Source organism: Phyllobates terribilis, unplaced genomic scaffold (genome assembly GCF_046119375.1).
Source record: "Phyllobates terribilis strain yellow unplaced genomic scaffold, ASM4611937v1 Scaffold_1__5_contigs__length_1240528914, whole genome shotgun sequence".
NCBI lineage: Eukaryota > Metazoa > Chordata > Amphibia > Anura > Dendrobatidae > Phyllobates > Phyllobates terribilis.
Window position 1 is genome coordinate 256,502,912 of NW_027362761.1, and position 14,455 is coordinate 256,517,366.

The 14,455-nt window shown below is 42.8% G+C and overlaps 1 protein-coding gene across 14 annotated transcripts in view; it reads right to left on the bottom strand.

The window, feature by feature from the left end:
* Nucleotides 1–14,455, bottom strand: part of LOC141256953 (cytosolic phospholipase A2 gamma-like) — a 207,619-nt gene that overhangs the window by 12,104 nt on the left and 181,060 nt on the right. For all 14 annotated transcript variants that reach the window (XM_073671208.1, XM_073671211.1, XM_073671210.1 and 11 more), the window contains 3 exons: nucleotides 5,562–5,678; nucleotides 3,793–3,888; nucleotides 1,899–2,050 (listed from right to left, as the gene is read on the bottom strand). In XM_073671208.1, coding sequence (XP_073527309.1) covers nucleotides 1,899–2,050; nucleotides 3,793–3,888; nucleotides 5,562–5,678 — 365 coding nt within the window. The remainder of the gene's footprint in view (nucleotides 1–1,898; nucleotides 2,051–3,792; nucleotides 3,889–5,561; nucleotides 5,679–14,455) is intronic.

Below are 14,455 nucleotides of genomic sequence, written 5' to 3' on the forward strand. Positions count from 1 at the left end.
TGCGGATTTTACATGCGTTTTTCCCGCCAGGTAGAATCGTTTGTCAAGAGTTTTTGCATGCGAGTTATCAAGCGCCTTTCCAAGCGATTTTAGCATCACTTGGAAAAGTTCTTGACAACTTGGTCACACTATATAAATCCATGCAACCGGCATGGATTTATATAGCGTGACCAAGTAATAGTTAAAAAAAATGAATAAGAATGGTGAAAAATAAAAAAAAAAGATTATACTTACCTTCCGATGGCCCGCAGTCTCCTTCTCCGATGCGTCCGGTCTCCCCGGTGTCTCGCGGTGGTGTGAAGGACCTGTGATGACGTCATTGAGTCATGTGACAGGTCACGCGACCGCCGACGTCAGCGGTCGCGTGACCTGTCACATGACTAAATGACGTCATGTCAGGTCCTCACACCACCGCGAGCCGCCCAACACACCGCATGCATCGCGTGCATTCTTTTTTTTACAGTTTCTATGGTACCCAGGTCTGGATGAAAGTCTCTTCTTCTCCAGGCCTGAGTACTATCCGCACATTGAATCGCTTCATATCCGCATGTGCACATGTAGTGATGCGGATATCAAGCATTTCAATGCAAATCAAAGGCGGCAATTACGCTGCGTGTCCGCAAAATTAATGGACATGTCGCGTATTTTTCCGCAATGATAATCCGCAGCGGATTGTACATTTTTTTGCTTTATATATTCAATAAATAAACATAAAGTTAAACTTTTTATTTCCAAATTAAAAACATGAAACAATTTTTAAAAAATACACATATTTGGTATTACTGCCTTAGTAAAAGTTCGATCTATCAAAATATAAAATGAATTAATCCGATCGGTAATTACATTTTTTTGGTCACCACAAAATTGCAATAAAATGCAATTAAGAGGCAATCAAAACTTTGTATCTACCCCAAAATGATATTAGTAAAAACGCAAAAAGTAAGCCCTCACACAGCCACATATGCTGATAATAGAAAACCTTATGGATCTCGGAAAGTGATGACACAAGCAAAAAATTTTTTTTTCCAACACTTAAATAAAAAAAAACAAAACAACTACACATATTTGATATCTGAATAATCGTACTGAAATGGAGAATCATATTGCCAGGTCAGTTTTACCATGTAGTGAATATGGTATAAAAAAAAAAAAAAAACAATTGTGCAATTGGAATTTTTTTGCAATTTCAACGCACTTGGTTTCTTTTTCCCGCTTACCAGTGCATCACATGATTAACTGAATGGTGTAATTGAAAAGTACAACTTGTGCCGTAAACAAACAAGACTTTATATGGTTATGTGGACAGAAAAATAAAAAAAGTAATAGGTCTTGGAAGAAGGGGAGGAAAAAACTAAAATGAAAAAAATCTGAAATTGGCCGCAGTATAAAGGGTGTTAATAAAAAGCCACCTTCATTTTGCAAATAGTCAACAAATGTCTTGCTACTTTCCAACAGGTATAATTTTTGCAGCATCCCTTGTGATAAAGCTATGGCTTCATCTGTACCACCTGTGTATAAAACAGTGAGACAGACATCTGCCACCCCCCAAAACCCCTAAAAAGGAGTAATTTTTTGAACATTTTTACAATTTGAAAAGCCAAAACAGACTGTTGGTAACCACTATTTTCCATCCCTTTATCCATAGCCAGGTATGTTCAGGTCACTTGTACAATAACGAGTCTCTGTTTGAGGTCTGGTTGGATTATTTTGAACCCCTTTCGAGTTGTTACACATCTTTTCTGAGCAATTAAAAACTTAACTTGTGATTTGCAGCAAATTGTAGATATCTGAATTTCAGTAAATTGATTTGCTGCAAATCAATTTTTTTTGGGAAAGACAGATTTGTTCATCTGTGGTACATCACTTTTGTAACAAATTCTAGTTGAAAAACCATTTACCATGAATGGATCGCCTTCACTGAAGTCAAAAGACAGAATAAGATCTATTTTGCGATTGGGTGGTAGCATTAATGGGAACCCAGTATTTATTTCCAGTCCGGCATCAACTAGAGATAAGAACTTTTTCTTGCTGAGGTCATCAGGGATATCACCTGAAAAATATTAATATAATAATATTTAGTGTTGTTCACTTAGTAAGAGCGACAGTATAAATCTGGTTACATAATAGAGGTGGTAGTGTTAGACTTTAGTGGAACAAGTGAGCATTTCAGAATAAATACGTCTGAAGTGGTAAAGTTTTACGTTGTATTTGGAGAGAGCAGTGGTCTAAAAGCTAATTGTGGGGAATTTCAGAGGACAGAAGTCCACTTGGAGATGAACGCTCGAAGAGAGGACAAGTGTACAGAGGTTGGAAGGTGGTCATGTGGTGAAAAGTAAAGTTTGTGTTTACTTTGATGAATCTTTAGGTTAATGCAAAAGGGAGTCTGGTTGAATAAAAACTTTGGCTTTGTGGGCGATTGTCAGCCCATGGTGGACGAAGAAGGGTGGCAAAGTACTGGCGAGAAGAAAAGCAATTGAGTCAAGTAGTGAAGCTAAGGGTAAACCAAACGGCTGTTACTTTATGTTGGCTTGTTGGTACAGTGAGTATTCTAGTCACCTAGCCATAATATCTTGATGAAAAACTAGTGTTTTGATTGCTGGGAAAGGAAGACTTGAATAAGTAAGTACTGTAATTATAGAAATTGTTTAGGGTTTGCACATGAGGCTTAAGTGCTTGGTGGCCAGGCTTGTTTGGACTTTAAAAATAAAACAATTAAAAGAAAAAACCCACATATTTGGTATCACTGCGTTCATAAAAGTCTGATCTATCAAAATATAAAATTAATTAAGTTGATAGGTAGACTGCATAACAAGAAAAGAAAATAAAAAAGCCAGAATTATGTTTTTTGACTACTGCAACACTGTATCTATCCTAAAATTGTATCAATAAAAACGTCAGCTCAGGGTGTAAAAAATAAGAAATCACACAGCCCCATATTCCGAAAAATGGAAACATTATGGGTATCGGAAAATGGTGACATAAGCAAAAAATGTTTTTCTTACAAACTTTCACATTTTTTTTCACCACTTGAATGAAAAAAAACTATACATGTTTGGTATTTGCATAATCATACTGATGTGGATAATCATATTGCCAGGTCAATTTTACTGTATGGTGAACATGGTAAATAAAAAAACAAAACAATAATTGTGCAATTGTACTTTTTTTGCAATTTCATCACACTTGGAATTTTTTACCGCATGTCAGTGCATCACATGATAAAATGAATGGTGTCATTCAACAGTACAACTCGTCCCGCAAAACACAATCCCTCATACGACTATGGGGACGGAAAATAAAAAAGTTATGGCTCTTGGAATAAGGGGAGGAAAAAACTAAAGCACAAAAAAAAAATCGCAAAGTCGTGAAGGGTTTAATAGATATTTCTCAAAGTATACTTTTTTTCATTGCAGATAACCAATAGCATTCAGACATAAACCAAGCAAATAAATGCCTAAACGGTACTTTTTTGGCTAGCCCATAGATGTCTATGGATGAGTCAGGATATGTCTAAACAGTTCATATTAGCGGTATACATATGAGGTTGGCAAACGCCTTATAAACTTAGCTAAAATTTTACAATATGTCAACTTTTTCTGCATCTTGGGAAACTATAGCTATCACAATGGACCCATTTTTTTGGCCAGAGCAGCTAATAATTAATAATAATAGCTAGCCAACATGAGATAAATATGTGACATAAGTAAATTTGTGACAGCCATGCTGACCTAGTTATCCGAATACAATTATGACACTAAAAAAACAAATAAAAACAAAACAAAAAACACTCACTGCTCAATTCATAGAGAAAGTTATTAGTAGTTCCCCATTGCCAATGGATAAAAGATTTCAGTATTTTTAGCATCAGAATCACCTTTTCACAAAAACCTAGAAAAAAAAGATACAAATTAAATCAGTAGAGAATCAGGGAAGGAAAGTGACTGAGTAAACATTTTTTTGGTAAAGGGGTTTTCTTGTTTGAAATATGTTTAGCCCATAGGCTCATTGACATATAAAATGAACTGAGCTTCACTCCCCGGGTCTTGAGCTGTCTCTTTGCTTTTGTTCCTGCCTGTTGATTGTCTGCAGCATCATGTCGACAGTGCTGTAATCATATACTGAGCTCAGCAGCTCGTGATGTCTGCTTTGGCTGAGATGCTGAGCTCAGTATTTGCCTGACATGATATCACAACTTCAACAAAACAGGTGCAGTGTCAGAGAAACCGTGCTGGACCTGGGGAGGAAAAGTACTTTTGAGCTTCTACATTATATCTGCAATACCTGGACATTCTGTCTGTAGTAGTAGATCATAAGGAGGGTGTCCAATCCATACAAGGCAGGTGCCATCTGTATAAACAGCTGGCGCCTGCCTCTAACAGCAACATTCGGAGCTCCCTCTTTGATCGCTGTGGTATAACCCCTTAAATGTCACTACCAAATTCTAACAGTAACATTTAAGTGGTCTGATGTTAATTGCCGCCATGTTGTGAGTGTGGATGGCCATAGTAGCTGGAGACCTTTTGAAGGCCACTGTCACTGTCATCTTGGTGCTCCTGTGAAGCCCAGCTGCAGGCCAGTGTTGCCAACCGACTAGAAATTCCAGGACAGTCCGTAAAAATAAGCCACTTTATTTCCCTGTCCATCAAAAAAAATAAAATAAAGGCATCTGTGATTTTTTTTAAGCCGAAGAAATGTATACAGATTGTTATGACTGTGATGATCACCATTTTACAGTTCAGAGTGAACGCAGCTGATGTCCAGAAAAAAAAAGAAAGGCAAGTTGGCAACCCTGCTGGAGGCTGCTTGTTAATTGTTCTACGGTACATACTGCAATAATGAAGTATTGCTGTATATAGTACATGTGATCAAATTATCAAAAGGTTCAAATCCTCTAAGGATATATAATAAAAAAACTTAACAAAAAAAAAACCACTTGTATGCTGTACAGCTTGCATATATATAAAGGCCCAGCAAACAAGAGGCCGCATGTACGCTACTTTACCAGCATGTTAATAGTTTCCCCACTGTTCAGTAGATTACATTGAAGGGACCGCGCCAGATACTTTAGTCCTTAGCTCACAATCATTAGCGAAGAGAGACCAATGAGGGATTTCTGGAGAGCCATGAAGGATTTGCTCTATGATTCCTCTCTCATCAAACTAGCAGTTGGAAAGATGCTGGATCGCACTTGACTTGATCATTGGTTATATTCGGCAACATGTCAAATAGTTTGCCCTGAAGTCTATAATTGGGCTAAAGTCTAGTGACACTGTTACACATTTTGCCTAAATCTGTGTGTTGGCATAACATTTACATGCTTTGTATGGACACTTATTTTTAATCACATGTTTGGAACTGACCAGAAAAGAGAAATCATTCACAATGTACTATCAGAATAAAATGTGTATAATAACTCACACAGAAAATGTAAAAGAAAATGTAACACATATTAATGATCATCATCAGTATAGCACAAGGTAACAAAAAGACAGATGAATGTACAAATATTCTACCTCTTTACCTTGTTATCATGGAAAATACTAAAGAAAAAAAAAAGTTACCAATGTTTTCAAAGTCGTCAGACAGCAATTCCCGTTCTGCGTCAGTCAGCGTAACTAGATCATGGCTTGAGAGGAAGGCTCCCACTTTTTGGCATCCTTCACATGAGCAGAGACCTCCTATAATATAAGCAGAAAAAAAAACAAAACAACAAAAAAAACCTGTTTACATGAAATTACATGCACAGAAGTCTGTTCTTATAAATACAGTATAAAATTAGGTCCATGGTAAATGAGATGGACACCTACGAGACACTGATAACTGACTTAGGGCTCCCACTCATCTGCATTTATAAAATCGGTCCAATGTTGTTCCTGAAAAGTCAGATGAATGATGCGACTGGAACACAATTTTTATTAAAAAGTATCAGTATGACGTCCATATGACATGCGTTTGCAATGCGTATTTAATAGTGTTGAGCGAGCACTAAAATGCTCGGGTGCTCGAAGCTCGGCCGAGCTCGCCGTGATACTCGGGTGCTCGACCCGAGCAATGAGCCCAATGTTAGTCTATGGGAGACCCGAGCATTTTTGCGGCGGCACACCCGGCAGTCTTTTAAAAGCTTAACAAGTGCCCAAAACGATAGTGACAGTGCTCAAATGACATGGGGACAGCATGAGGATCGCCCCAGGAAGCATTTCTGACCCCCAGGTCACTGCTGTCAACAACGTGGTCAGAGGTATTAAGCGACTTTTAAGGGCTCACAATAAAATGTTCAAAAACGAAACTGAAACTTTTTTCCTGTGAAATATGTTAAGGAAGTTCCTTTCCAGGGTAAAGACTTGTGTATAAGGTAAAATAAATAACCAAAAAAAAAAAAATACTCCTCCACACCTTGGGCTATGTTCACATAGCATTTTTTATGCGTTTTTGCACTTTTGTATTGCTTTCAACCGTGACAAATACATTCACCGGGAAATGTCATTTTAACATCTTACAATCTTATCTGGCCATGTGCTGTGTGACACATGCATACAGTGCTGAAAAGACATGGGAACAGCATGGGGAAAAGACATGGGAACAGCATGGGGAAGACCCCTGGAAGCATCTCTGACACCCAAGTCACTGCCTAAAAGTGGGCCCATCAGAAGTGATCCGTGGGGCATCAGAAGATGCAGACTTGCAACTATCCCCGTGCAAGTCCTTGTCCCAGGGCAGTTTTCAATTGTACCTCCCCATTCCTTGCAATGCAAGCGCAAATACGCAGCCAACCACTCACCCACCCGCAGGCTCCAATACTATACTGCTAGCTTGCACTTGAAATGGGGACTTTTAGTTTGGAGGAGGCCGAAGCTAGCCACTACCTCATGGCTGCTTCGGCAGCGAGGTATCCATACTCAGTCCCCAGCCGCCCGGCGGCCGGGTGTCCACACTCGGTCCCCAGCCGCCCCACGGCCGGGTGTGCACACACGGTCCCCAGCCACCTGGGGGCGGCCAGGTGTCCATAAACGGTCCCCAGCCGCCCCTATTTCTCCTGTCACCTTCCCACACACTTTTCTTAGCCTGGCCTGCTTTAGGGCCCACCAGAGAACCAGACTCCTCCGGTGGGCCCTGGCTTCTCCATCAGGGGAGTTGAGAGTGCCAAGGTGAGGAGCATGATGATGATGATAGAAGTTAGCATCTGCTTTGTTTTATTGGAATGCAAGCGCATGTATGTAGTAGCGGCTAGGCCTGAGGTGGTCAGCATTTTGGCGCATATCCTACCTCCTCCGAGGATTGCTGGATGTTTTTCTGCTACTATCCCAGTTCTATGACTCCCGTTAAAACAAAGCTTCAGGTGATAAATGATGGATGAGGTGGTGTCAAAGGAGAAAGAGCAAGAGGAACAGGGACCAGTCACATCAGTATCAGGACAGTCAACCACATATGTCTTGTAGGATATGTTTCTGTAACAAAAGGAGCGGTTCGGCTACACAGTTAAAGGGCATACAGTGAGTGCAATGCCTACCAAAAATTTCGAGGCACTCCAATGCCCCTTGGAAATGACATGGTCAGAGGGCCTTAACTAAACCGTTTTTTCCATTTATAGCAACTGGGTCTCCTGTACACTGTTGGCCTAAGCAGTGAATGGAAGGCTTTCCAAAAATTATAATGAACTGCAATGCCCCTTGAAACAGACGTGGATTACAGTGTACTAAAAACCTTCTACCCATTATTGGAGAGAGGGTCTCCCTTAGTTTTCGCCTTTGCATTGAAAAGCAGAAGCTGACTAAAATTAGGAGGAAATGCAATGCCCGTTGGAAGAGTCGTGGAGGTTAGAGGCAATTAAAAACAACATTTCAATGCCCCTTGGAAGAGCTGTGGCGTTCAGAGTGGTTTAAGAAGACGTTTTTAATGCCCCTTTGAAGAGACGTGGAGGTCACAGTAGCTTAACAAGACGGTTTGAATGCCCCTTGGAAGAGACGTGGAGGTCCCAGTAGCTTAACAAGACGGTTTTAATGCCCCTTGGAAAAGTGGTGGAGGTCACAGTAGCTTAACAAGACGGTTTTAATGCCCCTCGGAAGAGACGTGGAGGTCACATAGCTTAACAAGACGGTTTTAATGCCCCTGGGAAGAGACGTGGAGGTCCCAGTAGTTTAACAAGATGGTTTTAATGCCCCTATGAAAAGTGGTGGAGGTCGCAGTAGCTTAACAAGACGGTTTTAATGCCCCTTACAAGAGCCATACAGCACAGCATCTTAAAAATATTATTCCCATTATTGGGGAGTGGGTCTCCCACAGTCTTTGCTTATGCCTTCCAAGCAAAAGCTGACAAAAAAAAGGACAAAGGAACTTTCAATAATGGCAACACGGACCACGGTCACCCTGGTGGTATAGTGGTGGTGGAGGCTGAGGATAAGGAGAAGAACATAAAACAGCCGAAATGAGGAAGCGTATACCCACGTGTGGGTGTGAAGCGGTGCATGTGAATACACCTCCCGAAATAACACAGTGGATTTGACTTAATGTTACTCTGCTGTCATTTGGTGGTGATGAGAAGTCTGGCCCAATCCAGCCCTTGTTCATTTTGATAAGGGTCAGCTTGTCAGCATTGTCAGTTGACAGGCGAGTGCGCTTATCAGTTATAATTCCCCCAGCGGCACTAAAAACACGCTAGCGGCAGGGCAGGCCAGGACCTCCAAGGAGTACAGAGCGAGTTCATTCCAAGTGTCCAGCTTGGATACCCAATAATTAAAAGGCACAGAGGAATCATGGAGGATGCTGGTACGGTCGGCAAGGTACTCCCTCACCATCTTTTGAAACTTTCCACTCCTTGTGAGAGTACCCCACGCCTCAGGGTCTGTCCGAAGGGAGGGTCTGAGAAAACTCTTCCAGAACGTTGACAGTGTTCCCCTGCCTCTGCTGGATTGGAGTTGCGTCTCTCTCGCATGTACGCCTTGGTTGGGCAACGAACTGTGACCTCTGCCGCTAGCGTGTTCAGATGGGAATTTTTTTTAACAGTTCTGCAGCAAGGGCCTTCTGGTACTGCCCCATTTTTGTAGACCTCTCCACCTCAGGAATAAGAGAGTGAAAGTTCTCCTTGTAGCGGGGGTCTAAAAGTGTCACCAACCAGTAATGACTGTCACCCAACATTTTGACAACGCGAGGGTCACGGTTAAGGCAGCGTAACATAAAGTCAGCCATGCGTGCCAGACTGGTAACGGGCAAAACTTCCGTGTCCTCACAAAGATGACGACTGACCATGCTCTCCTCCTCCTCCTCCTCCCCCCTGTCCTCAGGCCACCCACGCTGAACCGACGGTATGACAGTTGTACAGGTACTACCGTCTACAGCGCATGATACAAGCTCATGTTCTTCCTCCTCCTCCTCTCCCTCATTGTCCCCCAATGCACATTGGGATGAGATGAGGCTGGGCTGTGTGTAATCGACCGTTACGGCTTCTTGATCCATCTCATCATACTCTGGCTGCAATGCCTACTCTTTAATTCTCTGCAGAGAGCATTGCAAAAGACAGACAAGTGGAATGCTCACGCTAATGACCACTCACCATCTTGGTGGACTCCTCAAAGTTTGTCAAGATGGTACATATGACAGACATCCAGGTCCACTCCTGAGGTCTTATGTGTGGAGTCTGACCTGAATATCGACGGCCTTGTTGCAGCTGGTACTCCACAACTGCTCTCTTCTGCTCACAAATCCTTTGCAACATGTGGAGGGTAGATGTGGGGACATCACACACCAGTCGGTGTGACGGAAGCTGTAAACGCTGCTGCAACACAGCAAGGGCGGCTGAAGCTGTAGCCGACTTGCGAAAATGAGCTGACAGGCGGCGTACTTTCACGAGCAGATCTGGCAACTCGGGGTACGATTTAAGAAACCGCTGAACCACAAGGTTAAGCACATGAGCCAGGCATGGTACGTGTGTGATCTCGCCTCGCCTCAGAGCCGCCACCAGGTTACGGCCATTGTCACACACGACCATGCCTGGATGTAGGTTCAGCGGTCTCAGCCACAGATCTGCCTGCTCTTTCACAGCTGTCCACAACTCACAAGCAGTGTGAGGTTTCTCACCTAAGCTTATGAGTTTCAGCACAGCCTGTTGCCGCTTGGCGGAGGCAGTACTGCTGTTAGAACTCTCCTGTTAGGTTTTTTTTAGTTTGCTGGTCACATGACCATTTTTGCCTATTTAATCCGGCTCCGCCCTCCTGGTCTTGCTGGACTTCATTGTATTTACTACTCTTGAGCTAGCTTGGTGCTCTGTTGCCGTTCTCTGTTAGTTTTGCTAGGTCTTCTGACCTCTATGCTTTTTGTTGTGTGTTTGTCTTTGACTGCTACTATTTCTGCTAGGAGGTGTCCAACTTATCCCAGTCCCTAGTTCTTATTGGGATCCCTCCCTCACATCTATAGGTCTTCGTTCAGACTAGCCGAGGACTTTAGCGGGTCTGATCGCAGGATCAGGTTCCCCGTTACATCGTAGGGATCTAGATTAGTTCTATTGTAGGGACAGTTCTCCTGTCTTTCCTTAGTCGCTGTAGCAGATCATAACAGTAAGTCCAGCCCTAAAAGAAAAAAAAAAAAATTTTCTCAAAGGAAAGACCTCTAGTTTTCCATCATGGTCTCGGTTCAAGATTTGGCTCAACGCTTGCAGGGACTCTCTCTGGAGGTGGCCAAGCTCCAACAACACGTGAGTAGCTGTTCTGGAGCACATTTTGTGGAACCAAAGGTACATCTGCCTGATTTATTTTTTGGCGAACAACAAGATTTTTTTTCTTTTAAAAATGCTTGTTTATTGTATTTTCGTTTGAGACCCGGATCCTCTGGTGATGAATCACAGCGCATAGGGTTCATAATGTCACTTTTGCGCAAAGATCCTCAGGGATGGGCCTTCTCTCTCCAACCTAGTGATCCATGCTTTAGATCAGTGGATAGTTTTTTTTCTGCTTTGGGTTTGTTGTATGATGATCCTGATCGTGTCTCATCTGCTGAGTCTGAATTGAGACGTTTGAGGCAGGGATCAGGTAATGTGGAAAAATATTGTTCTCACTTCCGTCGGTGGTCTGCCCAGGTGGGGTGGAACGATTCAGCTTTGAAAAGCTTGTTTCTTGCAGGGCTAGGTGAAAGGGTTAAGGATTTACTGATTGCTTATCCCACACCTGGAAACTTGCAGGAGGCTATGCAATTAGCTATACGGGTGGACAGGAGACTGCGTGCAAGGGTTAATGAGAGCAAATCCTCTGCTATGTCAGCTCCGAGTCTTGAGAGGGTCTGTGCTGACAAAGGAGAGCCGATGGAGATTGGGGCGATGCCACCCCGCTCTCAGGAAAAAGATCGCAGGCTTTCTGAAGGCTTGTGCTTCTATTGCGGAAATTCTGGTCATTTTATTAAGAACTGTGTGCTTCGTTTGAAGAAAGAAAAAAAAATGGTCAGTTATGCCCGTATTGCCTGTTTAAATTCTAAGGGAGTATTCCTATCTGCCACTACTGCTGCTCAGGATGAATTAATTGAATTTCGGGTATTTGTGGATTGTGGTTCTACTCTGAATGTGATTGATGGGGGCTTCTTGGAAAAACTTCGATTAGAACCTAAAACTTTGTCATCCCCTATTGCTGTGGTTTCTGTTGATGGCTCTCCCTTGAAGAGTGTTACTCATAAGGTCTGTGAATTTCCCCTCACTATTAATGGTATTCACCAAGAAAATTTGGATTTGGTGGTATTGGATAATTTGCCTTCTCCAGTAATATTGGGGTTACCCTGGTTAAAATTGCACAATCCTGTACTGGATTGGTCTACCAATGAAATTAAGTCCTGGAGCCCTAAGTGTTATGACAAGTGTTGTAACGGACGTATTGCTGCTGTGGATAAAGGGGAATTGCCTGTACCTATTCAGGATTTTTGGAGAGTTTTTTCTGAGGAGGAGTCACAAATTTTGCCTCCCCATAGAGACTATGATTGTACCATTGAATTTGTCCCTGGAGCGACTCTTCCTAAAAGTCGTTTATTTAAACTTACTATTCCTGAGAGAAAGGCTTTGGAGGAATACATACAGACAAGCTTGGCCGCCGGTCACATTAGGCCTTCCAAGTCTCCTGTGGCTGTTGGATTTGTTTTTGTAAAAAAAAAAGATGGCGGTTTACGTCCTTGTCTGGACTTCCGTGAGATTAATAAAATTACTGTACGCAATCCTTACCCACTGCCATTGATTCCTGATTTATTTAACCAGTTAGTGGGGGCCAAGTGGTTCTCTAAAATTGATCTCCGGGGGGCATACAATTTGTTGCGCATGAAGGAGGGTGATGAATGGAAGACTGCTTTTAACACTCCTGTGGGTCATTTTGAGAATCTGGTTATGCCTTTTGGTCTTACCAATGCTCCAGCATTTTTTCAGAATCTTATTAATGACATCCTTAGACCTTTAATCGGCAAAAATGTGGTTGTGTATTTGGATGACATTCTGATTTATTCGCCTGATCTGGAGTCTCATTGGCGGAGCGTACGTGAGGTATTACAGTTATTAATGGACAATTCGCTTTTTGCTAAGCTGGAGAAATGTGAGTTCGCTGTACAGAGAATTAGTTTTTTGGGCTACATTATCTCCAGTGAAGGTTTTGAGATGGATCCGGTGAAAGTTCAAGTTGTGCAGGAATGGCCTAGGCCTATTGGTTTGAAATCGATACAGAGGTTTTTGGGTTTCGCCAATTATTACAGAAAATTCATAAAAAAATTTTCTATTATTGTCAAACCGCTGACCGATCTCACCAGGAAAGGTGCTAATGCAGTTCAGTGGACTTCTGAGGCCATTGAAGCTTTTGTGTTTCTAAAGGAGAGGTTCACCTCTGCTCCCATCCTTATGCAGCCTGATGTGACTAAGCCGTTTTTGGTTGAGGTTGATGCTTCTTCGGTGGGGGTCGGTGCGGTGTTGTCTCAGGAAAACAAGGATGGAGTACATCCCTGTGTCTTTTTTTCAAAAAAATTTTCTGAGACTGAACTTAATTACGATATTGGTAATCGGGAATTGCTGGCGATTAAACTCGCATTTGAACACTGGCGTCACCTCTTGGAAGGTGCTGAATTTCCCATTCAGGTTTTCACTGATCATAAAAATCTGATCTATCTTGATGCTGCCAAGCGCTTGAATGCCCGTCAGGCTAGGTGGGCACTTTTTTTCTCGCGGTTTAATTTTTCCGTTACTTACATCCCGGGTACCAAGAATGTTAAAGCGGATGCTTTGTCTCGCAGCTTTTCTCCCATGGTCGGTGTTGAGGAGGAAGAGGAGAGCATTTTACAAGAAGGTGTTGTGATTGCTGCTTTGGACTCCGTTTTGGAGGATGAGATTCTTAAAGCTCAGGAGAATGCCCCATCTAACACTCCCCATTGGAGGTTGTTTGTGCCTAGGACCTTTAGGAGAGATTTGTTTGTTGAGTGTCATGAGTCTCGGTTGGCAGGTCATCCAGGAATTTCTGAGACCAAGAGACTTGTGGGTCGCAGTTTTTGGTGGCCTGGATGGCAGACGGAAGTCATTAAGTGGGTGCGCCAATGTACTGTGTGTGCTAGATCCAAGTCTTCGCATGCTCCTGCTGCGGGGTTGCTTTGCCCTCTGGAGGTTCCTAGTGCACCTTGGACACATCTGGCTATGGACTTTATTACTGACCTTCCCCCCTCTGAAGGTTTCACGGTCATCTGGGTGGTCGTGGACCATTTTAGCAAGATGTGTCACTTGGTTCCCTTCATCAAACTGCCTTGCGCTAAGACACTCGCTAAGGCCTTTGTCAAGGAAATTGTCAGACTACATGGTGTTCCTACTGACATTGTTTCTGATAGGGGACCTCAGTTCGTGGCTCGCTTTTGGCGTGCCTTTTGTGACAGGTTGGGAGTTCATTTGTCGTTTTCATCTGGATATCATCCTGAGTCTAATGGCCAGACAGAAAGGAAGAATCAGGATGTTGAGCAGTTCTTGCGTTGTTTTGTGGCAGACAATCAAGAGGGGTGGTCTGAGTTTCTGCCACTTGCTGAATTTGCTCTTCTGCTGGGTGTTCGCCTTTTTTTTGTTGTTCTGGGAGACATCCGTCTTTTGGGTCATTCTCCAAATTGGTTTCGGCTGTGCCTGAGGAGGAGAGTTTTTCCGGTGATTTGGAGAGAGTTTGGACGGATGTGCGTGGTAATCTTCAGGAGGCTAACAAAAAATCTAAGAGGTACTTTGATAGGAAACGGCAAGAGGTTTTGTTTGCTGTTGGTGACATGGTTTGGTTGTCCTCTAAGAATCTGCGATTGAGGATTCCTTCTAAAAAATTGGGTCCCAAGTTCGTAGGGCCCTTTAAGGTGCTTCAGATAGTTAACCAATCTGCTGTTAGGTTGGAGGTTCCTACGTCCTGGAAGATTAACCCGGTGTTTCATGTTTCTCTGTTGAAAAAAAGCTGATGTGTCTGATGGTGACGCCTCTGCCACTGTTCCTCCGGTG